Raw genomic sequence first — 25,597 nt, 5'->3', positions numbered from 1 at the left:
TTTGGGCTCCCGAGTGGCGCAGCGGTCTAAGGCACTGCATCTCAGTGCTAGAGGCGTCACTACAGACCGAGTGGCGCAGCGGTCTAAGGCACTGCATCTCAGTGCTTGAGGCGTCACTACAGACCGAGTGGCGCAGCGGTCTAAGGCACTGCATCTCAGTGCTAGAGGCGTCACTACAGACCCCCCCTGGTTCGATTCCAGGCTGTATCACAACCGGCCGTGATTGGGAGTCCCATAGGGCGGCGCACAATTGGCCCAGCGTCGTCCGGGTTTGGCCGGTGTAGGCCGTCATTGTAAATAAGAATTTGTTCTTAACTGACTTGCCTAGTTAAATAAAGGTAAAAAAAAAAAAGACAAAAAAAAAGACGGACGGCTAAATATTTACCAGGAAAGATTCTTAAGCAAACAACCGAAGCATTATTTGGGAGTCCGGTGAACTACTGATCTGTGGTCTGTGGAAATACATCAGCAAGTGACATTAGGAGGCTGCAAATTGAACAGAACAAAGCAGCAAGGGATTGTTTTAAGGTGGAGATGTGATTCTTCTGTCGTAGTCACGCACAATGCTCTTGGGAGGTCATCAATCAACAAGATGTACACCATTTTAAAACAGCCAAACTCCATTCACAACAGTATTCAGTTGGTAAGAGACACATTCAGTCAATACTAGGAATAGATTGTCCACCATCAATGTGTTATACAGACAGACAAGAGAAACAGGCAAAATATCATTTGGATTCCGAGCAATAAAGAAATGGGATAATTTATCTGAGCAAACCAGAAACCTTTCAATACATAAATTCAAGCAATGCTTTAGAACCATTTTAAATATAATAAATGTGAATGTTGTGCAGGACTATGGTAGATGAATTAACCAATCTATCAGTTCAGACTGTCAGAGTATTTATCTGGTCAATATGTCAGAGTATTATGTACAGTGAGGGGAAAAAAGTATTTGATCCCCTGCTGATTTTGTACGTTTGCCCACTGATAAAGAAATGATCAGTCTATAATTTTAATGGTAGGTTTATTTGAACGGTGAGAGACAGAATAACAACAACAAAATCCAGAAAAACGCATGTCAAAAATGTTATAAATTGATTTGCATTTTAATGAGGGAAATAAGTATTTGACCCCTCTGCAAAACATGACTATGAATTAACCAATCTATCTGTTCAGACTGTCAGAGTATTTATCTGGTCAATATGTCAGAGTATTATGTAAGCTGTTTGTAACAGTGTGTTATATGTGAGCGTGTGATTACATTTACATTTTAGTCATTTAGCAGACGCTCTTATCCAGAGCGACTTACAGGAGCAATTAGGGTTAAGTGCCTTGCTTAAGGGCACATCGACAGATTTTTCACCTAGTCGGCTCGGGGATTAGAACCAGCGACCTTTCGGTTACTGGCCAACGTCTTACTGCAGATTCCTCTGATGTGTCTCTGTGTCTTCTTCGAGGTACACCCATGATTCCAGTCCACATGGGGATCATGACCTCTGCACCCACTGTAAGCCTCAACTTCTGTTGTTACACACACACACACACACACACACACACGTAAATCTGGCTGGGCTGGCAGACAACTCCACTCTCCTAATGTATATTATTGTATTGCAGGTCCTGGTTCCTACCACAGTGTCTATGGTCCAGAAGCCTCCTGCTCCGAGGAAGGAGCTGAACCCAGTCAGCGCCAAGGAGAACCAGGAGGGCGGCAGTGGAGGCCCCACCACCACAGTGTTTGTGGGGAACATCTCAGAGAAGGCTTCAGATATGCTGGTCAGACAGTTGCTGGCGGTGAGCACTGAGAGCAGGACATGGAAACAGGGGGACGTAACCTTCTGTTTGTGTTTTTATTTATATAAATATAATATGCCATTTAGCAGACGCTTTTATCCAAAGCGACTTACAGTCGTGCGTGCATACATTTTTGTGTATGGGTGGTCCCGGGGATCGAACCCACTACCTTGGCGTTACAAGCGCCGTGCTCTACCAGCTGAGCTACAGAGGACGTGATCTGGGTCCTCTTGAGGCTTTTTCTCGCCACTGCACTTCTGCTTGGTCCTTTCTAGGCCCGAGTTACTGTAGAGCACTTTGTGACAACCGTTTATGTCAAAAGGGCTTTTATAAAATAGGGTTGTCCACAATACCAGTATTGAGATACCACAGTACTAGGTTTTTTCATGGCACACAAAGAAAGCATGAAGCAGACTAAACTCTATGTTCCTCAGCCAATCTTTGTGAACTCAGCGCGGTTCGCTTACATTTTTGTGCAGTGTGAACACTAAAGGATCTCAGACCAATCGAAAGAGCCCCCTGAAGTGAACCGAACTGAGACCATCTTTCAGAGGTGGTCTAAGTTCGGTTCGCTTGAATTCCGCGATACTGTTCCTTCCATAACCCCTCACATTGGTGGCACAAAAGAGAGACGACGGTGTTCGTTGGAAGAAGCGTGTGTTTTTGGATATCGATTAGCGATTGTCAAGGATGTACAGAAATGCCAAAATATGTGTGGAGTTTTGTACTGACACAATGTTGAGATTTATTTGTTTACATCAGATTATTTGTTTGCAATATGTGACCAACAGGCTAAGAGAGCTTCATAAACTGTTTATTCCATTGTGGGGTTTGAATAGTGTGAGAAGACAACATTTGGTGAGAATCACAACATAGGGTACAAAATCAATGCTAGCTCTTAAAGGGGCAGTAGCCTACATTGAGTGTACAATTTTCAATTGCAGCATTATTTATTCTCCAGTTATTCTTCTGCTATTTATTCTGTTTTCAGTAATATTGACATGTTAATATTATCTTCTGATTATAATTATTATGTCTAATCTTTTAACTAAATGCAATCTATTAGCTTCCAAAATGTAAGTTGGTATATCTAGCTGTCGGATAACACGTTCTGATGGAATAGCTGATGGAAATGCACTTTGTAAAAACCCAGAGTGCATTGAGTGAGTGTTGGGAGAAAAAATAATCTTGGTTCCTTTGGTAAACATATCAATGTGATATATAATATAATAATGTGAATGCAAAGAGGACTCGGACCACAAAATAGGTGAACTGAACTGGCAAATGAGTTGAGACCTCATTCAAAGGAAAAGGCAATGTGAATACAAAGAGAACTGAGTTATTTTTTTAGCTCAAGAGTTCACTTTTTAAAGAAGACCTGAGTTTGGTTCTTTTTAAAGAGGTCTATATGTGAAAACACCCAACCAGGTGTATGTAAAATATTGTGATTTAAAACTTGGGAGAAAACAGATATGACTCTTGAGTGTCAATAGAACGCCGTGTGTTGGCAACATTAGAGCATAAATATAACCCCAATATAACGTTTATAAACCAATTTGATGGATTGATGATGGATCACTCTGACATTGGTCTTTAGTCTCGGATGAATGAGTTCCCTCTGCTTGTCCTTTTCCTCCATCTTGTAGAAATGCGGCCTGGTCCTGAGCTGGAAACGGGTCCAAGGAGCCTCCGGGAAACTGCAAGGTAAAAACAAAACAGGTACAACACTTCTACTACATTTACCCTCCTTTGCTTGTTATGCTGTTACCACCAAGTCTATGTTGTTACCACCAAGTCTATGCTGTTACCACCAAAGTCTATGTTGTTACCACCAAAGTCTATGTTGTTACCACCAAGTCTATGCTGTTACCACCGAGTCTATGCTGTTACCACCGAGTCTATGCTGTTACCACCAAGTCTATGCTGTTACCACCAAGTCTATGTTGTTACCACTGAGTCTATGTTGTTACCACCGAGTCTATGTTGTTACCACCAAGTCTATGTTGTTACCACCAAGTCTATGTTGTTACCACCAAGTCTATGTTGTTACCACCAAGTCTATGCTGTTACCACCAAAGTCTATGCTGTTACCACCAAAGTCTATGTTGTTACCACCAAAGTCTATGCTGTTACCACCAAGTCTATGTTGTTACCACCAAGTCTATGCTGTTACCACCAAGTCTATGTTGTTACCACCAAGTCTATGCTGTTACCACCGAGTCTATGTTGTTACCACCAAGTCTATGTTGTTACCACCAAGTCTATGTTGTTACCACCAAGTCTATGTTGTTACCACCAAGTCTATGTTGTTACCACCAAGTCTATGTTGTTACCACCAAGTCTATGCTGTTACCACCGAGTCTATGTTGTTACCACCGAGTCTATGTTGTTACCACCAAGTCTATGTTGTTACCACCAAGTCTATGTTGTTACCACCAAGTCTATGTTGTTACCACCAAGTCTATGTTGTTACCACCAAGTCTATGTTGTTACCACCAAGTCTATGCTGTTACCACCAAAGTCTATGCTGTTACCACCGAGTCTATGTTGTTACCACCAAGTCTATGTTGTTACCACCAAGTCTATGTTGTTACCACCAAGTCTATGTTGTTACCACCAAGTCTATGTTGTTACCACCAAGTCTATGCTGTTACCACCAAAGTCTATGCTGTTACCACCAAAGTCTATGTTGTTACCACCGAGTCTATGCTGTTACCACCAAGTCTATGTTGTTACCACCAAGTCTATGTTGTTACCACCGAGTCTATGCTGTTACCACCAAGTCTATGTTGTTACCACCAAAGTCTATGCTGTTACCACCGAGTCTATGTTGTTACCACCAAGTCTATGTTGTTACCACCAAAGTCTATGTTGTTACCACCAAGTCTATGTTGTTACCACCAAGTCTATGTTGTTACCACCGAGTCTATGTTGTTACCACCAAGTCTATGCTGTTACCACCGAGTCTATGTTGTTACCACCGAGTCTATGTTGTTACCACCGAGTCTATGTTGTTACCACCAAGTCTATGCTGTTACCACCGAGTCTATGTTGTTACCACCGAGTCTATGTTGTTACCACCGAGTCTATGTTGTTACCACCAAGTCTATGCTGTTACCACCGAGTCTATGTTGTTACTAGGGTTGGGCGTTATCCAGATTTTCATATCATCATACCGTCCTTCTCTGACCCCAGGATTTACGGTATTACCGGTTTAGTACACAAGTGGGCGCCATTTTTTTTTTTTTTTACAATTGGGAATCTAGAACAGAATGCTAACAAAATTAGCACAAGTAATAGTGCATTTCCATGGAGGCTGCTAGCTAAATATGCAAATGAGCGCAAACGAAAATACAAATTGCAAAGAGAGGCAATCCAGCTCATAAAGTTATACATTTATAGTTAGGAGCTACCGAATGTCATGTTTGGTTGAGTTTGGACATTTACAAGCGGACGTGAACAAGAGACATTGTGCAAATGAACAGAGTTTTGATGCTCGGAGAAGATGGGGGAGGAGCCGAGAATGGAGAGGAGGGTGGAAAAAAACAAGAAAATCAAGATAGGAGAGAGATGGATAGGAGAGAGATGGATAGGAGAGAGATGGATGGGAGAGAGATGGGAGAGAGATGGATGGGAGAGAGATGGATAGGAGAGAGATGGGAGGTGGCTGCCGGCCAAATAGTGTTGCACTGTTGTCGTCTATTTTCTGCCGAATGTGTTGCTTCAATGTATTTTCTGTGAAGGAAAACTATAGTTGCACGCCCCTGATCACTCTAATGAAGCTAAAAAACACTGTTGGCTTTCAATATAAAACGGGACCCCTGTCAATAGGGGACTCGCCTGCTCCCGTTCTGTCAGTCCTATCTCTTGTCCCCTGTCTTCTCCCGTTCTGTCAGTCCTATCTCTTGTCCCCTGTCTTTCCCCACCGGAGCGTTCCCTATCAACCTCTGTGCTGTAACTTCAGTGGAACATTTCATCAAACCCTCCCTCTGTGACTGTGTATAAAGCTCTCTCACTCCCTCCCAGTGACTGTGAATCTCTCTCTCTCTCTCTCTCTCTATCTTGCTCTGTGCCTCCCCCCTCTCTCTCTCTGTGCCTCTCTCTCTCTCTCTCTCTCTCTCTCTCTCTCTCTCTCTCTCTCTCTGTGCCTCCGCCTCTCTCTGCCTCTCTCTCTCTCTCTCTCTCTCTCTCTGTGTCTCTCTGTCTCTCTCTCTCTGTCTCTCTGTCTCTCTCTCTCTGTCTCTGTCTCTCTGTCTTGCTCTCTCTCTCTCTCTGTCGCTCTCTGTGCCTCCCCCTCTCTCTCTCTCTCTCTCTCTCTCTCTCTCTCTCTCTCTCTCTCTCTCTCTCTCTGTCTCTGTCTCTGTCTCTCTCCGTCTCTCTCTCTCTCTCTGTGTTGTAGCGTTTGGTTTCTGTGAGTACAAGGAGCCGGAGTCCACCCTGCGTTCCCTGCGTCTGCTACATGAGCTGGTGCTGGGAGACAAGAAGCTGCTGGTGAAGGTGGATGCTAAGACCAAGGCCCAGCTGGAGGAATGGAAGGCTAAGAAGAGGAGCGCCAACGGGGTGAGCGCCCGCCCGCACACACAGACACACACCCACACACACACACAGACACACACACACACACACACACACACACACACGACACACCCTGTCTACCATGAGAGGTGATGGAGGAGAGCAGACTGGGTTCAGAAAATAAAAGTTGCACACATCCTCTCTCCTAGCAGTCCATCCTCTCTCCTAGCAGTCCATCCTCTCTCCTAGCAGTCCATCCTCTCTCCTAGCAGTCCATCCTCTCTCCTAGCAGTCCATCCTCTCTCCTAGCAGTCCATCCTCTCTCCTAGCAGTCCATCCTCTCTCCTAGCAGTCCATCCTCTCTCCTAGCAGTCCATCCTCTCTCCTAGCAGTCCATCCTCTCTCCTAGCAGTCCATCCTCTCTCCTAGCAGTCCATCCTCTCTCCTAGCAGTCCATCCTCTCTCCTAGCAGTCCATCCTCTCTCCTAGCAGTCCATCCTCTCTCCTAGCAGTGAGCATTTCATGAACAACATTTCGTCTCACAGGTCTTCATTAGGGACAATACCAGTATCACGATATTATTATTATTATATATTATACTAGTATCATGGCAAGGAAACAAAACACAAAGCGGATTTAACTTCTTTAGGAAAACAGCCCTAATGTTGGAAACAAACGTCATGACGTTGTCATCCAGAGTCAAAAAAATAAATTTCTAATTTTCTATGGCACACAATATTTTACATAAAGCAGGTTTTTAAAGCACCGAAGAGTTTGGTGTGCTTCGTGTTTTTTTATTTTTGGAAAAAATATTGCGATAGTGGTATCGTCCTGGCCCTAGTCAGAGCAGAGCAGACTTGGTTAACATGGCTTCTGTGCGGTACACACTGCAAAATCCAACCTGAACATTCCTCTTTTTCATTACTTTTCTTTTCTATTCTCTTGTCTTTCTCTCCTCTCATAGGGAGCCAAGTCTGAGGACGGGCCCAAGGACGAGGAGGATGAGGAAGAGGTTCTTGACGAGGACACAAAGCGTCGTGACCAGATAGTGAAGGGGGCCATCGAGGGGTTGATCCGGGAGTACGGCAGTGAGCTCAACGCCCCCTCTCAGGACGGAGACAACCACCCCCGCAAGAAGAAGAGGGAGAAGAAGGAGGAGGTAGGAGGAGGAGGAGGAGGAGGAGGGGGAGGAGTAGCATCACCACTGAACAGAGGATATCTACAGTGCCTTCTGAAAGTATTCAGCCCCCTTGACTTTTTACACATTTTGTTACGTTACAGCCTGATTCTTAAAATTGATTAAATTTGTTTTTTTCCTCATCAATCTACACACAATACCCCATAATGACAAAGGAAAAACAGGTTTTTAGAAATTGTAGCTATTTATAAAAAAATTAAAAACTGAAATATTAAATTGACTTAAGTATTCAGACCCTTTACTCAGTACTTTGTTAAAGCACCTTTGGCAGCGATTACAGCCTCAAGTCTTCTTGGGTATGACGCTACAAGCTTGGCACACCTGTATTTGGGGAGTTTCTCCCATTCCTCTCTGCAGATCCTCTCAAGCTCTGTCAGGTTGGATGGGGAGCGTCGCTGCACAGCTATTTTCAGGTCTCTCCAGAGATGTTCGATCGGGTTCAAGTCCGGGCTCTGGCTGGGCCACTCAAGGACATTCAGAGACTTGTCCCGAAGCCACTCCTGCATTGTCTTGGCTGTGTACTTAGGGTCGTTGTCCTGTTGGAAGGTGAACCTTCGCCCCAGTTTGAGGTCCTGAGAGCTCTGGAGCAGGTTTTCATCAAGGATCTCTCTGTTCTTTGCTCTGTTAATCTTTGCCTTGATCCTGACTAGTCTCCCAGTACCTGCCGCTGAAAAACATCCCCACAGCATGATGCTGCCACCATGCTTCACCGTAGGGATGGTGCCAGGTTTCCTCCAGATGTGACACTTGGCATTCAGGCCAAATAGTTTAATCTTGGTTTCATCAGACCAGAGAATCTTGATTCTCATCGTCTGAAAGTCGTTTAGGTGCCTTTTGGCAAACTCCAAGCAGGCTGTCATGTGCCTTTTACTGAGGAGTGGCTTCCGTCTGGACACTCTACTATAAAGGCCTGATTGGTGGAGTGCTGCAGAGATGGTTGTCCTTCTGGATGGTTTTCCCATCTCCACAGAGGAACTCTGGAGCTCTGTCAGTGTGACCATCGGGTTCTTGGTCACCTCCCTGACCAAGGCCCTTCTCCCCTGATTGCTCAGTTTGGTCGGGTGGCCAGCTCTAGGAAGAGTCTTGGTGGTTCCAAACTTCTTCCGTTTAAAAATGATGGAGGCCACTGTGTTCTTGGGGACCTTCAATGCTGCAGACATTTTTTGGTACCCTTCCCCAGATCTGTGCCTCGACACAATCCTGTCTCGGAGCTATTTCTAAAAACCTGTTTTCGTTTTGTCATTAAGGGGGATTGTGTGTAGATTGCTGTGGATTTTATTTAATCTAGTTTAGAATAAGGCTGTAACGTAACAAAATGTGGAAAAAGTCAAGCGGTCTGAATACTTTCCGAAGGAACTGTACGCTTGTAAATTAGAATAAAGTATATGACCGCAAGGTACCAGTAAATACCACTAATACTGCTGTTGATGATGCACTTGCTTCTGGTTAACCTGAAAGGCCTCACCCCATTTCTCCTATTTAAATCCTAGCGAGTGATGAGAGATTGTTATCTTATCAATGTGTTTTACATGGAGGATGTTTGTTTCTTGACTTGAGGTAATGACCTGCAGCCATTTTAGTTTTTTCAGTAAATATAAGTACCACGCTACACCTGGACCTTGTTCGGTAGCTTGGTGATAGGAGAAGGACATGTTATGAACCTGACATCATGTTTGTTTACCTGTGTCCCAGGAGGACATCAATGTGATGGAGATGGAGGATGACAAACGAGACCTGATATCCAGAGAGATCAGTAAATTCAGAGACACTCACAAGGTAACTCCACTATTCTCTTAACATAACACTCAAATTAGGCTTTTGGACAAAGAAACTACAATACCCACATCTAGATTAGACCTAGTGTAGTTTCAACATCCCTGTCAAGGACTGGACTACAAATTCATATATTGACCCCCCCCCCCGTTTCTAAGATCATAACATTGATTTCAAATGTTGTCCACAACAGTAGTTCAGATGTTTGCTAATTTTGTTCAATTGAACTTGAAATTGAAGACTATTAAACAATGTGTGGGATGTCCATCAGTCAACAATTTATATATTTCAGTAGCCCCAACAGCGTAGCGTAGTGTTGGATCAACTGTTCACAATAGTGACTTGGGGTAAAACCATGCAGTTAAAACAGCCAGATAGAGAGGAGGGTAAAGTGCATGGACTTACTGTAAAAGGTTCCTTAAAGCTAATCTATTGATTATAACCCCACCGTTGTGGTAGACGTCATATGGTGACTAAATCAAGATGAATCTCAGAGCTTTTGGGGGAAAAGTGTGCGAGGAATAGGATGTAAGTATCATCTTTCATTTATTCTCTCTACTTCTCGGGCGCTCCCTTCTGAAGGACTTGCAAAGGAGCAACTGGCTCTGATTGGTTCCCGGTCCAAAAGTAGTGCACTGTATTAGAGAATCGGGGGGTGCCATTTTGCATACACCCGTGTATTTTTAAAATAGTTGGCATGGTTAAAAAGGGTTGGCCCACCGGTTGTGTGAGTACAAGGCCAGAGAGCCCAGTGAACCTATGCAGGTCCTACTGTTCTGAATGACGTGTTGGAAGAAGGCAGACTAAGGTCATTTTTCCATAATTCCCCTGTTTTCCAGAAATCCTGGTTGGAAGATTTTTGGAAAACCAGGGCATTTTGGGAAAGTAACCGGAGTGAATAACCACTGCAGCTGTTTGAGCAGTCTGTAGTCTGTAGTGTAGGGTACTAAAGCAGGGAGCGCCCCTCCACAGCAGTACCTGGAGTTCTGAAGACTAGACAGGTAAGACTTTCTATCTGTCTTTTATCCTCCTCCCGCTTTCTCGTCCTCTCCCTCCCTCTCTCTCCCTCTCTCTCTCTCTCTCTCCCCCTCTCTCTCTCTCTCTCTCTCTTCTCTCTTCTTCTCTCTCTCTCTCTTCTCTCTTCTCTCTCTCTCTCTCTCTCTCTCTCTCTCTCTCTCTCTCTCTTCTGTCTCTGTCTCTGTCTCTCTCTGTCTCTCTCTGTCTCTCTCTCTCCCTCTCTCTCTCTCTCTCTCCCTCTCTCTCCCCCCTCTCTCTCTCTCTCTCTCTCTCTCTCTCTCTGTCTCTGTCTCTGTCTCTCTCTGTCTCTGTCTCTCTCTGTCTCTCTCTGTCTCTCTGTCTCTCTCTCTAATTCTCTGTTCTCTAATTCTCTGTGCTCTAATTCTCTGTTCTCTAATTCTCTGTTCTCTAATTCTCTGTTCTCTATCTTTCTACCTGTCTTGTCTTACCTATCTCTTTATTATGTTAAAGAAAAACGTTGTTTAGTGACGTCACAGAATGGTCAAATATTGTTTTATGCTGCTTATTTTCTAACTCTAATAGACTTGGAAGGTTAGGGTTAAGAAGTTCAATATGCCTATCATATACAGTGTGTAGGTGGAACGTGAAGGTCAAAGCATTTCAAATAACATTTACAAATAAAATCCCTTGTTTTATTGATAAGATTTGACTTTGAGTATTGCTTAGCCACACTAAACACCACACATCTAGTGCCAGAATCACCTATTGCCTCATCACCAGGGGACTGTTGAGTCAGGTAATTACAGACAGGACAGGGGACTGTTGAGTCAGGTAATTACAGACAGGACAGGGGACTGTTTAGTCAGGTAATTACAGACAGGACAGGGGACTGTTGAGTCAGGTAATTACAGACAGGACAGGGGACTGTTGAGTCAGGTAATTACAGACAGGACAGGGGACTGTTTAGTCAGGTAATTACAGACAGGACAGGGGACTGTTGAGTCAGAGGTAATTACAGACAGGACAGGGGACTGTTGAGTCAGGTAATTACAGACAGGACAGGAGACTGTTGAGTCAGGTAATTACAGACAGGACAGGGGACTGTTTAGTCAGGTAATTACAGACAGGACAGGGGACTGTTGAGTCGGGTAATTATAGACAGGACAGGGGACTGTTGAGTCGGGTAATTACAGACAGGACAGGGGACTGTTGAGTCAGGTAATTACAGACAGGACAGGGGACTGTTGAGTCAGGTAATTACAGACAGGACAGGGGACTGTTGAGTCAGGTAATTACAGACAGGACAGGGGACTGTTGAGTCAGGTAATTACAGACAGGACAGGGGACTGTTGAGTCAGAGGTAAGTCCAGACAGGACAGGGAACATTCTAGAACATCAGTTTTATCCAAAGGGAAGTGAGAGGTGTAGTGAACTCTTGGCTAAATCTCTTCCAGCTTTCTCTCTGTTCTTATATTTCCTCTCCTTCCTCTCTGACAGGACAGGAGACATCTTATACTGATCCACTATCCAGCACAACATTATCCAATGGCATTTGACCAGCTCAAATCTATTAGCATCATAATGGCTTTCATAGTGAAGGGCACATAGCCATAGCCTTTTGTAGCAAGGTACCACATTAGCGAGGTACCATATTAGCGATGTACCGTATTAGCAATGTACCGTATTAGCGAGGTACCGTATTAGCGAGGTACCATATTAGTGAAGGACCATATCTCTATGTATGTAAGGGCTGTTGGCACTCTGTCTCCCTCTTTGTCTGGTGTGTGAGTTGTGTTAATCACTCTGTTGGTCTGAGACGATCTGATGACGGACATCAGAAGACTACCTCTGGGTAAGACCCGCTCTATGATTTCATTCCTTTACCCAAACTGGAATACCTAACTGCATTGGCTCTCTCTCTCTCTAACACCAATGTAAAAGATCACAATTTTGTATCTAAACGCTAGTCTTTTTAATGTGTTGTGATTATAACTGGGTAATGTGTACAGTAAATTAATCACTGGTCATTTGTAAGGGATCGTTTGGACAGATATATTTCCACTTTAATTTGTTTCTGTGAACTTGACCTGATCTTCCTCACAGGAGTAGCTTGTAGGTTTGTAGGGGCAGAGACAGACGCGCTGAGTGAGTCCATAGTTCATCACCTGTAAGTCACAAACAAACAACCAATTGGCTCCACAGAGGATCCATCTCTATTTCCTGTTTCACTGAGAGAAATGTCTAGAACCTTGATCTGTATTTCTGTGGTATTAGTACATAAAACAACAACAAAGTTGTTTTGTTTCACTTAGAAATATTTTTAAGGCCGTTCAAATATTTTGAAGGCCGCTAGCGAAATGATTTATGGTTACTAGATAAAGTGATTTCCAGCATCTCCAGATTGGGAATATTTTGGCTGTGAGAAGTCACCGGCTTCATTAATAAGTGCATCGACAAAGTCGTCCCCACAATTACCGTACGTACATACCCCAACCAGAAGCCATGGATTACAGGCAACATCCGCACTGAGTTTAAGGCTAGAGCTGCCGCTTTCAAGTAGCGGGACACTAATCCGGACGCTTATAAGAAATCCTGCTAAGACCTCCAGCAAGCCATAAAACAGGCAAAGAGTACAAGTCCTGGTAATCCGTCTGGCCCTGCAGCCTTGTCAATGTTGACCTGTTTAAAGGTCTTACTCACATCGGCTACGGCGAGCGTGATCACACAGTCGTCCGGAACAGCTGGTGCTCTCATGCTTGCTTCAGTGTTGCTTGCCTCGAAGCGCGCAAAGGAGTCATTTTAGCTTGTCTGGTAGGCTCACGTCACTGGGCAGCTCACGGCTGGGCTTCCCTTTGTAATCCGTAATAGTTTGCAAGCCCTGCCACATCCGACGAGCGTCGGCGCAGGTGTAGTAGGATTCAATCTTAGTCCTCTATTCACGCTTTAGCTGTTAGATGGTTCGTCTGAGTGCGTAGCCGGATTTCTTATAAGCGTCCGGGTTAGAGTCCCGTTCCTTTAAAGCGGCAGCTCTAGCCTTTAGCTCAGATGTTGCCTGTAATCCATGGCTTCTGATTGGTGTATGTACGTACGGTCACTATGGAGACGACAACTCTTCTTCCTGTAGAAACTGTGTTGTCTGGTGAATACAGCAGCAGAGTGATAACACAGGGTACTCCTCTACTTCCTGTAGAAACTGTGTTGTCTGGTGAATACAGCAGCAGAGTGATAACACAGGGTACTCCTCTACTTCCTGTAGAAACTGGAGGAGGAGAAGGGAAAGAAAGAGCAGGAACGCCAGGAGATCGACAAGGACAGGAGGGAGAGGGACAAGGAGAGGGAGAGAGAGAGGGAGCGCCGGGACCGCGAGAGGGAGAAGGAGAGAGAGAAGGAGCTGGAAAGAAACGACAACAACAAGGAGAGAGAGCGGGACAGAGAGCGGGACAGAGACCGGATCGATCGGGACCGGGACCGTGACCGGACGAGGGAGAGGGGAGAGAGAGGAGAGAGGGAGCGCGTGAAGGAGAGGAGTCGAGAAATCAGCAAAGACCGCAGTAGATCCAGGTTGGTATGAGGTTAACACTGAAACAGCCTGAACCCAGATCCAGGTTGGTATGAGGTTAACTCTGAAACAGCCTGAACCCAGATCTAGGTTGGTATGAGGTTATCACTGAAACAGCCTGAACCCAGATCCAGGTTGGTATGAGGTTAACACTGAAACAGCCTGAACCCAGATACAGGTTGGTATGAGGTTAACACTGAAACAGCTTGATCCCAGATCCAGGTTGGTATGAGGTTAACACTGAAACAGCCTGATCCAGGTTGGTATGAGGTTAACACTGAAACAGCCTGAACCCAGATCCAGGTTGGTATGAGGTTAACACTGAAACAGCCTGAACCCAGATCCAGGTTGGTATGAGGTTAACACTGAAACAGCCTGAACCCAGATCTAGGTTGGTATGAGGTTAACACTGAAACAACCTGATCCCAGATCCAGGTTGGTATGAGGTTAACACTGAAACAGCCTGAACCCAGGTACAGGTTGGTATGAGGTTAACACTGAAACAGCCTGATCCAGGTTGGTATGAGGTTAACACTGAAACAGCCTGAACCCAGATCCAGGTTGGTATGAGGTTAACACTGAAACAGCCTGATCCAGGTTGGTATGAGGTTAACACTGAAACAGCCTGAACCCAGATCCAGGTTGGTATGAGGTTAACACTGAAACAGCCTGATCCAGGTTGGTATGAGGTTAACACTGAAACAGCCTGAACCCAGATCCAGGTTGGTATGAGGTTAACACTGAAACAGCCTGAACCAGGTTGGTATGACGTTAACACTGAAACAGCCTGAACCCAGATCCAGGTTGGTATGAGGTTAACACTGAAACAGCCTGAACCCAGATCCAGGTTGGAATGAGGTTAACACTGAAACAGCCTGAACCCAGATCCAGGTTGGTATGAGGTTAACACTGAAACAGCCTGAACCAGGTTGGTATGAGGTTAACACTGAAACAGCCTGAACCAGGTTGGTATGACGTTAACACTGAAACAGCCTGAACCCAGATCCAGGTTGGTATGAGGTTAACACTGAAACAGCCTGAACCCAGATCCAGGTTGGAATGAGGTTAACACTGAAACAGCCTGAACCCAGATCCAGGTTGGTATGAGGTTAACACTGAAACAGCCTGAACCAGGTTGGTATGACGTTAACACTGAAACAGCCTGAACCCAGATCCAGGTTGGTATGAGGTTAACACTGAAACAGCCTGAACCCAGATCCAGGTTGGTATGAGGTTAACACTGAAACAGCCTGAACCAGGTTGGTATGACGTTAACACTGAAACAGCCTGAACCCAGATCCAGGTTGGAATGAGGTTAACACTGAAACAGCCTGAACCCAGATCCAGGTTGGAATGAGGTTAACGCTATATGACCTTCCTCTCTGTTATTCAGACATCTGGGCCTGTATTCATAAATAATCTCAGAGTAGTCAGAGAAGGAGTGCTGATCTAGGATTGGTGTTGCCTTTTTAGATCATAATGAATAAGATTACACAGACGGGGCAACTGATCCCAGATCTGCACCCCTGCTCTGAAACGCTGGTCAGCTGTAGAAGTGGTGAGTGTTTTGAAGTCACATCTCTGTGTGTCTCTTCCTGTAGAGAACGGAGCCGCGATGAAAAGAAGCACGACCGTGAGGAGGACCAGGAGGAGGCGTACGAACGCAGGAAACAGCAGAGGAAGATGAGGGACAAGGAGACTGCCTACCAGGAAGTGAGTTAGACACGTAGTCCCACGTTGACGAGGCTTGGGCCGAATTTATACCCTACGGAAGTACGCAACGCAATAACTACATTTAGCTACGGACAAAATGGTAATCCTGTGTGGATCGTATGTATGTAGGATTGCCATTTTGCCTAGCTAATTGTTTTTTTTTGCGATAGGTACTTGTGTACGGTGTAAATTAGGCTTTACCACTGCAATATACTGGCATAGCATGGAACTGCATGGAACACAGCCAGTCATGGAACACAGCCAGTCATGGAACACAGCCAGTCATGGAACACAGCCAGTCATGGAACACAGCCAGTCGTGGAACACAGCCAGTCATGGAACACAGCCAGTCATGGAACAGAGCCAGTCTGACAACTCTTTCTGATGTGCCGTTCCCTCAGGCCTAAGGCACTTAGGGTGCGTCCCAAATTGCACCCTATTCCCTGTATAGTGCACTGCTTTTGACCAGAGCCCCAATGGCCCTGGTGCCCTGTATAGGCAATATAACATCTGTCTATATGCATGCACATTATGAAAGGATGCCGATTGGCTGAAACAGGATTCTAGCTGTGTGTTCATATCAGGCCTGTTTTTGATTCGGGGTTGTTGTTGTTGTTGCTCCTGTTTCTTTCAGCGTCTGAAGAACTGGGAGATCAGAGAGAGGAAGAAGGCTCGGGACTACGACAAAGAGAACCAGCGTGAGGAGGAGAAACGCCGTGAGATGGTAATAGACATCAACGTTTTTTAAAGCAAAAATCAATAAATGGATTCGTATTTCTTTATTGTTGGACACAAAAGACTGAAAACACCAGCAAATCAGCTCCAATTGATTTTGTTGGAAATCTGTTCCAAAGTATTCGCACGCATAATAGAGATATATGTGATCGTATAGGAGTAGAGAGTATTCTAGGGAGGGAGGAGTAGAGAGTATTCTAGGGAGGGAGGAGTAGAGAGTATTCTAGGGAGGGAGTATTCTAGAGAATATTCTAGGGAGGGAGGAGTAGAGAGTATTCTAGGGAGGGGGGGAGTAGAGAGTATTCTAGGGAGGGAGGAGTAGAGTGTATTCTAGGGAGGGGGAGTAGAGAGTATTCTAGGGAGGGAGGGTAGAGAGTATTCTAGGGAGGGAGGAGTAGAGAGTATTCTAGGGAGGGAGGAGTAGAGAGTATTCTAGGGAGGGAGGAGTAGAGAGTATTCTAGGGAGGGAGGAGTAGAGAGTATTCTAGGGAGGGAGGGTAGAGAGTATTCTAGGGAGGGGGGAGTAGAGAGTATTCTAGGGAGGGAGGAGTAGAGAGTATTCTAGGGAGGGAGGAGTAGAGAGTATTCTAGGGAGGGAGGAGTAGAGAGTATTCTAGGGAGGGAGGAGTAGAGAGTATTCTAGGGAGGGAGGAGTAGAGAGTATTCTAGGGAGGGAGGAGTAGAGAGTATTCTAGGGAGGGAGGAGTAGAGAGTATTCTAGGGAGGGAGGAGTAGATAGTATTCTAGGGAGGGAGGAGTAGAGAGTATTCTAGGGAGGGAGGAGTAGAGAGTATTCTAGGGAGGGAGGAGTAGAGAGTATTCTAGGGAGGGAGGAGTAGAGAGTATTCGAGGGAGGGGGAGGGTAGAGTATTCTAGGGAGGGAGGAGTAGAGAGTATTCTAGGGAGGGAGGAGTAGAGAGTATTCTAGGGAGGGGGGAGTAGAGAGTATTCTAGGGAGGGAGGAGTAGAGAGTATTCTAGGGAGGGGGGAGTGGAGAGTATTCTAGGGAGGGAGGAGTGGAGAGTATTCTAGGGAGGGAGGAGTAGAGAGTATTCTAGGGAGGGAGGAGTAGAGAGTATTCTAGGGAGGGAGGAGTAGAGAGTATTCTAGGGAGGGGGAGTAGAGAGTATTCTAGGGAGGGAGAGTAGAGAGTATTCTAGGGGAGGGAGGAGTAGAGAGTATTCTAGGGAGGGAGGAGTAGAGAGTATTCTAGGGAGGGAGGAGTAGAGAGTATTCTAGGGAGGGGGGAGTAGAGAGTATTCTAGGGAGGGAGGAGTAGAGAGTATTCTAGGGAGGGAGGAGTAGAGAGTATTCTAGGGAGGGAGGAGTAGAGAGTATTCTAGGGAGGGGGAGTAGAGAGTATTCTAGGGAGGGAGGAGTAGAGAGTATTCTAGGGAGGGAGGAGTAGAGAGTATTCTAGGGAGGGAGGAGTAGAGAGTATTCTAGGGGAGGGAGGAGTAGAGAGTATTCTAGGGAGGGGGAGTAGAGAGTATTCTAGGGAGGGAGGAGTAGAGAGTATTCTAGGGAGGGAGGAGTAGAGAGTATTCTAGGGAGGGAGGAGTAGAGAGTATTCTAGGGAGGGAGGAGTAGAGAGTATTCTAGGGAGGGAGGAGTAGAGCGTATTCTAGGGAGGGAGGAGTAGAGAGTATTCTAGGGAGGGAGGAGTAGAGAGTATTCTAGGGAGGGAGGAGTAGAGAGTATTCTAGGGAGGGAGGAGTAGAGAGTATTCTAGGGAGGGAGGAGTAGAGAGTATTCTAGGGAGGGAGGAGTAGAGAGTATTCTAGGGAGGGAGGAGTAGAGGTATTCTAGGGAGGGAGGAGTAGAGAGTATTCTAGGGAGGGAGGAGTAGAGAGTATTCTAGGGAGGGAGGAGTAGAGAGTATTCTAGGGAGGGAGGAGTAGAGAGTATTCTAGGGAGGGAGGAGTAGAGAGTATTCTAGGGAGGGAGGAGTAGAGAGTATTCTAGGGAGGGAGGAGTAGAGAGTATTCTAGGGAGGGAGGAGTAGAGAGTATTCTAGGGAGGGAGGAGTAGAGAGTATTCTAGGGAGGGAGGAGTAGAGAGTATTCTAGGGAGGAGGTAGAGAGTATTCTAGGGAGGAGGGTAGAGAGTATTCTAGGGAGGGGAGTATTCTAGGGAGGAGGAGTAGAGTATTCTAGGGAGGAGTGAGTGGGAGGGAGGAGTAGAGAGTATTCTAGGGAGGGAGGAGTAGATAGTATTCTAGGGAGGGAGGAGTAGAGAGTATTCTAGGGAGGGAGGAGTAGAGAGTATTCTAGGGAGGGAGGAGTAGAGAGTATTCTAGGGAGGGAGGAGTAGAGAGTATTCTAGTGAGGGAGGAGTAGAGAGTATTCTAGGGAGGGAGGAGTAGAGAGTATTCTAGGGAGGGAGGAGTGGAGAGTATTCTAGGGAGGGAGGAGTAGAGGACTCTGGATACATGGAGGAATGTTATCTCTCGTGGACAGATGCACGTAAAATAACTGGTATTGTAGCGTCTGTCAACAGACTGGGATTAGACAACTATGGAGTATCTTTTCTAACACGTCTCACCCCAGAACTGAATCGAGCATCTGACTCAATTACTAGAGATTTGAGTTGTGTGTTTCTGAGATCAGGAGTAATGTAATCCTGTGCTGTTCTTCCTCCTCCAGACTAAAGAAGGCAAGCGTCTGAAAGAGTTCCTGGAGGACTATGACGACGACCGCGACGATCTGAAATACTACAGGTGACCTTAACCCCTGACCTTAACCCCTGACCTTAACCCCTGACCTTAACCCCTGACCTTAACCCCTGACCTTAACATTTTCCTTGTTTTACTATCCTGGTAAGGACTTTAAGGGATTTCCAGGACCCACCAGCATAGTAATACAAGCCTGCGCATACACACACACACACACACACACACACACACATACATACACACACACACACACACACACAACACGCACACACACACACACACACAAACCTTGTTGAACTATTTTGTGGGATACTTCAGGATTGTGGCTCTTCATCTACTTCCCCAGAGTCAGATGAACTGGTGGACACCATTTTTATGTCTCTGCATCCAGCACGAAGGAAGTTGGAGTTAGTTTCACGAGCCAAATGCCTACCAGCGTTGGCGCAATGACTGGAAGTCTATGGTATATACTAGCAAGCTAGCAGTTACCATAGACCTTCAGTCATTGTGCTAACGCTAGTTAGCAACTACCTTCAAACTGCAGGCAGAGACATAAAAATGGTGTCCACGAGTTCATCTGACCCTGGGGAAGTAGGGCCAAAATCAACGCCAAAATCCTGAAATATCCCTTTAAGCTGTATGACTGACTGGTCTGTCTGTCTCTCTCTCTCCAGGGGTAGTGCTTTACAGAAGCGCCTGAGAGACCGTGAGAAGGAGACAGATCTGGATGAGAGAGACAGGAAGAGGGAGAAGGAGGAGCATGATCAGATCAGACAGAGACTGTTAGCTGAGGGACACCCAGACCCTGAGGCCGAGCTGCAGAGGGTATGTCTGGCTGTCTGGCTGGCTGTCTGGCTGGCTGGCTGGCTGGCTGGCTGTCTGGCTGTGGCTGGCTGGCTGGCTGTCTGGCTGGCTGTGGCTGGCTGGCTGGCTGTCTGTGGCTGGCTGGCTGTCTGTGGCTGGCTGGCTGGCTGTGGCTGGCTGGCTGGCTGTGTCTGGCTGGCTGGCTGTGGCTGGCTGGCTGGCTGTCTGTCTGGCTGTATTGCTGTCTGTCAACTCTGTGTTGTTATTGGACAAGTTCAGGTTGTACCTCTCAGTTTCCAACCATTTCCTCCCTATTAAACACAACCCTGCTGTCTTTCCAACCATTTCCTCCCTATTAAACACAACCCTGCTGTCTTTCCAACCATTTCCTCCCTATTAAACACAACCCTGCTGTCTTTGTCAGCTGGCTAACTGGCACATTAACAGAAATTAGAAATGTTGATCAATGTGCATTGTACCTGTCAAATAGGGACAATGCACATGAATCATCAATGCACATGAATCAACAATACACATGAATCAACACATTCATCTTTTTTTTCTTTTAAGTGTGTTGAGACTTTGTATAAATGCACTTTAAATACATTTGATTTGATTTGAAACCAAGATGGAGGAGGAGGCAGAGCGGAGGAGGCAGCCCCCGGTCAAGCCGGACCCAGAGGAGGAGGTGCAGCAGGAGAAACCACACAGGGAGAGGGAGCACCGAGAGAGGGAGCACCGCAGGGACAGGAGAGGAGGAGGAGCAGACAGGCCTTCTCCCCAGCACCCTCAGCCCCAATCAGACGACGACCTGGAGGAGGGGGAGGAGCTTGATGATCGTGACTGGGAGGACTCGTCAGATGCCAGGCCGAACCCAAACCTGAAGCCCACGCTGCGGCCAATCACGTCGGCCCCCTCGGTGTCGTCGGGCAGCGGCGGCGCCACGCCCAACTCCCCTGGCAACGAGTCTCCCTGCGGTATCATCATCCCTCATGAAAACTCTCCTGAAGCCCCGCCCACCGAGGAACAGCGGCCCAAGATGGGCCTCAGTCTCAAACTGGGTGAGTTAGAACTAGATTGAACTAGATGGGCCTCGGCCTCAAACTGGGTGAGTTAGAACTAGATTGAACTAGATGGGCCTCGGCCTCAAACTGGGTGAGTTAGAACTAGATTGAACTAGATGGGCCTCGGCCTCAAACTGGGTGAGTTAGAACTAGATTGAACTAGATGGGCCTCGGCCTCAAACTGGATGAGATTGAACTAGATGGGCCTCGGCCTCAAACTGGGTGAGTTAGAACTAGATTGAACTAGATTGAACTAGATGGGCCTCGGCCTCAAACTGGGTGAGTTAGAACTAGATTGAACTAGATGGGCCTCGGCCTCAAACTGGGTGAGTTAGAACTAGATTGAACTAGATTGAACTAGATGGGCCTCGGCCTCAAACTGGGTGAGTTAGAACCAGATTGAACTAGATGGGCCTCGGCCTCAAACTGGTTAGGTAGCGTTGTATGTCTAGCTATATGTTGAACATTTCACATCTGTATGTTGAAGGATACTGAACTTTTTGAAAGTTACTAGTTAAGTCATCATCACTGTCTCTCATCCTAACATGCTGACCACACCGCTCGCGTTGTGAAATAAATGTACACATACACGTTATTCAATCATTGCATCCAAACTGCTCGCGCGCGTCAACGAGCGTCTGCGTGGCCAGGCGCTAAAATAGAACTTGGTTCTATTTGTGACGCTTGACGCGCTGCAAGTCCCGCCTCTCCCATCTCCTCATTGGGTTTTAAGAGCATCCACCCACGCGGGTGATTGAAAGATGAACTGTCCACCCTCCAGTCCAGTAGGTGGTGGTAATGCCTCTTAAAATTGATAGCCAACCGCCATATAAAGTCCAGAGAAGAAGAAGAAGCCTGAAGGAGGAGAAAATACTAGAAACTCACTTGGTTTACCCTTTTATCTGTGGATTAATTGTCAAAGTAGAGGACCTTGTGCATTTCAGGTAAAAAAAAAAACAACCCAATGTTTATATCCCAGGACAAATTAGTTAGCAACAGCAAGCTAGCTAGCTAAATTGCCATAAATGTTTAATGCTTTTCGACCTGTCCCCAAATGTATATAGTTGGTTCAGAGTTCATTTTGATATTTCAACCTGCGTGTTCTGATCTCGTCTGGTGTGGGTGGACAAAATCAGCATGCCCGCGCCCGGTCTAGTCTCGTCTGGTGTGGGTGGACAAAATCAGCATGCCCGCGCCCGGTCCAGCATGCCCGCGCCCGGTCCAGCATGCCCGCGCCCGGTGGTCCAGCATGCCCGCGCCCGGTGGTCCAGCATGCCCGCGCCCGGTGGTCCAGCATGCCCGCGCCCGGTGGTCCAGCATGCCCGCGCCCGGTGGTCCAGCATGCCCGCGCCCGGTGGTCCAGCATGCCCGCGCCCGGTCCAGCATGCCCGCGCCCGGTCCAGCATGCCCGCGCCCGGTGGTCCAGCATGCCCGCGCCCGGTCCAGCATGCCCGCGCCCGGTCCAGCATGCCCGCGCCCGGTCCAGTCTGCATGTAACCCTCTAGCTTTGTACCTTCATTCTCTATAACCCACTGTTTCACACTTCCTGATTATACACCTCCTATTGGTCTCTCTCCTTCCCCACTATAACCCTGTTTCATTCCATCTCTCTCTCTCCTTCCCCACTATAACCCTGTTTCATTCCATCTCTCTCTCTCCTTCCCCACTATAACCCCGTTTCATTCCATCTCTCTCTCTCCTTCCCCACTATAACCCCGTTTCATTCCATCTCTCTCTCCTTCCCCACTATAACCTCGTTTCATTCCATCTCTCTCTCTCCTTCCCCACTATAACCCTGTTTCATTCCATCTCTCTCTCCTTCCCCACTATAACCTCGTTTCATTCCATCTCTCTCTCTCTCCTTCCCCCACTATAACCCTGTTTCATTCCATCTCTCTCTCTCCTTCCCCACTATAACCCCGTTTCATTCCATCTCTCTCTCTCCTTCCCCACTATAACCTCGTTTCATTCCATCTCTCTCTCCTTCCCCACTATAACCTCGTTTCATTCCATCTCTCTCTCTCCTTCCCCACTATAACCTCGTTTCATTCCATCTCTCTCTCTCCTTCCCCACTATAACCCTGTTTCATTCCATCTCTCTCTCCTTCCCCACTATAACCCCGTTTCATTCCATCTCTCTCCTTCCCCAGGCGCCGGCGCCAGCCCCAACCACCAGATCCACACTGGGAGTAAACGTAAGAAACTCGCCAACGCCGACAGCGTCTTCAACATGTTTGGAGAGGAGGAGGCCGACGAGGCTCCCCGTAAACGTAAGCTGGTTCCGCTGGACTACGGTGAGGAGGATAAGACCCTGGGTCTGGACGGGGCGGAGGGACCCGGAGGGAAAGGAGAGGAGAAAAGGAAACACATCAGGAGTCTCATCGAGAAGATCCCTACGGCCAGACCTGATCTGTTCAACTACCCTCTGGACTGGACCGCCGTGGACTCGGTAAGGGGGACGAGGAGGGGGCAGTGGAGGGCCCCGTAGGACCTGGTCTTATGGGTAGATCACTGGGATTTACATCAACATAATGTACTTGATTTAAAAAGGGTCAGACCGCTGTGGACTCGGTAAGGGGGACGAGGAGGGGGCAGTGGAGGGACCGTAGGACCTGGTCTTATGGGTAGATCACTGGGATTTACATCAACATAATGTACTTGATTTAAAAAGGGTCAGATCGCTGTGGACTCGGTAAGGGGGACGAGGAGGTGGTAGTGGAGGGACCGTGAGACCTGGTCTTATGGGTAGATCACTGAGATTTACATCAACATAATGTACTTGATTTAAAAAGGGTCAGATCGCCGTGGACTCGGTAAGGAGGACGAGGAGGTGGTAGTGGAGGGACCGTAGGACCTGGTCTTATGGGTAGATCACTGAGATTTACATCAACATAATGTACTTGATTTAAAAAGGGTCAGATCGCCGTGGACTCGGTAAGGGGGACGAGGAGGGGGTAGTGGAGGGACCGTAGGACCTGGTCTTATGGGTAGATCACTGGGATTTACATCAACATAATGTACTTGATTTAAAAAGGGTCAGACCGCTGTGGACTCGGTAAGGAGGACGAGGAGGGGGCAGTGGAGGGACCGTAGGACCTGGTCTTATGGTTAGATCACTGGGATTTACATCAACATAATGTACTTGATTAAAAGGGTCAGACCGCTGTGGACTCGGTAAGGGGGATGAGAAAAGGGTCAGACCGCTGTGGACTCGGTAAGGGGGATGAGGAGGTGGCCCATAGCCCTTGTGTGGAACTCCCGAGTGGCGCAAGGCGCTGCATCGCAGTGCTAGCTGTGCCACTAGAGATCCTGGTTCGAGTCCAGGCTCTGTCGCAGCCGGCCGCGACCGGGAGACCCATGGGGCGGCGCACAATTGGTCCAGCGTCGTCCAAGGTAGGGGAGGGTTTGGCCGGCAGGGATGTGGGTTGGTTTCCCACGGGGGGCCAGTATGGAAAAAATACAAAATACGTATGCATTCACTAACTGTAAGTCGCTCTGGATAAGAGCGTCTGCTAAATGACTAAAATGTAAAATGTGTGGGTCAGTTGGAAGTAACGTGGCGATAGCAACGCTAAGGAATGGGTTGAATTCCCACACTAACAAGTCCCATGGGTCCTGGTCCTCTGTGGACAGCTGGGATTCAAATCAACGTCATCTACTCTTAACACATTTGGTCAACTGGAAATTGAAAGCTGTGTGGAGGAACTGGCCATTCTCTGATAACATCACAGCATGTCTGAAACTCTCGTTCTTCCCGTCTCAGACTCTGATGGAGCGTCGCATCAGGCCCTGGATCAACAAGAAGATCATAGAGTACATCGGAGAGGAGGAAGCTACGCTAGTCGACTTTGTCTGTTCTAAGGTTAGTTAGTTAGTTAGTTAGTTAGTTAGAGTAACTGATTTAGTGGGAGAGAAAAGCATGATTGTCTTGAGGAAGGATGACATTGGTTTCCTTCCCCTGTAAGAAGTCTATAGACAAGGGGTGACAGCGACGCATGTTTTTCGTTTAGTTTACCTGGTCACTGTTTCAAACACTAACTTTTTAGCATTTGTGGCACAAATCCAATGTAGCTATACACTGAGTGCACAAAACATTAGGAACACCTTACGTCGGGCGTGGACTCTACAAGGTGTCGAACGCGTTCCACAGGGATGCTGGCACCATGTTGACTCCAATGCTTCACAGAGTTGTGTCAAATTGTCTGGATGTCCTTTGGGTGGTGGACCATTCTTGATACACACGGGAAACTGTTGAGCGTGGAAAAACCCAGCAGCGTTGCAGTTCTTGACACAAACCTGTGCGCCTGGCACCTACTACCATACCCCGTTCAAAGGCACTTACATGTTTTGTCTTGCCCATTCACACTCTGAACGGCACACATACACAATCCATGTCTCAATTGTCTCAAGGCTTTAAAATCCTTCTTTAACCTGTCTCCTCCCCTTCATCTACACTGATTTGAAGTGGATTTAACAAGTGACATCAATAAGGGATCCATAGCATTCACCTGGTCAGTCTGTGTCATGGAAAGAGCATGTTCCTAATGTTTTGTACACTCAGTGTATGTTTGTCAATGGTACCAATATGTCCTACTCTAACTTAAAGCTTGCGTTTTATAATGCATCGTAAGACATGTCATAAGCATGTAACTAAGTTTCCACTGTAGTATTCTGTTCTTCACATTGGACCATGGAGATAATGATGGGACACTGTCAAAGGTATTGAGGACCCGTTGTCTCTGGGTGTGGCTTATTCCCCGCGGTAGGCAGAGTGATGTGGTCTTCCA

At 46.8% G+C, this 25,597-nt stretch overlaps 1 protein-coding gene across 2 annotated transcripts in view; it reads left to right on the top strand.

The window, feature by feature from the left end:
• LOC121544541 (RNA-binding protein 25) overlaps positions 1-25,597 on the top strand; it is a 29,906-nt gene that overhangs the window by 3,599 nt on the left and 710 nt on the right. Inside the window, exons 3-16 of one of the 2 annotated variants that reach the window (XM_041854482.2) lie at positions 1,461-1,510; positions 1,621-1,797; positions 3,444-3,501; positions 6,197-6,357; positions 7,277-7,471; positions 9,203-9,286; positions 13,518-13,822; positions 15,422-15,533; positions 16,168-16,257; positions 18,914-18,987; positions 19,617-19,767; positions 20,375-20,807; positions 22,961-23,259; positions 24,574-24,672. In XM_041854482.2, coding sequence (XP_041710416.2) covers positions 1,461-1,510; positions 1,621-1,797; positions 3,444-3,501; positions 6,197-6,357; positions 7,277-7,471; positions 9,203-9,286; positions 13,518-13,822; positions 15,422-15,533; positions 16,168-16,257; positions 18,914-18,987; positions 19,617-19,767; positions 20,375-20,807; positions 22,961-23,259; positions 24,574-24,672 — 2,288 coding nt within the window. Of the gene's footprint in view, positions 1-1,460; positions 1,511-1,620; positions 1,798-3,443; positions 3,517-6,196; positions 6,358-7,276; positions 7,472-9,202; positions 9,287-13,517; positions 13,823-15,421; positions 15,534-16,167; positions 16,258-18,913; positions 18,988-19,616; positions 19,768-20,374; positions 20,808-22,960; positions 23,260-24,573; positions 24,673-25,597 lie in introns of both variants that reach the window. The other variant, XM_041854481.2, reaches the window with a different exon arrangement.

The sequence above is a fragment of the Coregonus clupeaformis genome, chromosome 29, assembly GCF_020615455.1.
Source record: "Coregonus clupeaformis isolate EN_2021a chromosome 29, ASM2061545v1, whole genome shotgun sequence".
In the NCBI taxonomy this organism is placed as follows: domain Eukaryota; kingdom Metazoa; phylum Chordata; class Actinopteri; order Salmoniformes; family Salmonidae; genus Coregonus; species Coregonus clupeaformis.
This window is presented reverse-complemented; position numbering and strand designations above follow the sequence as displayed.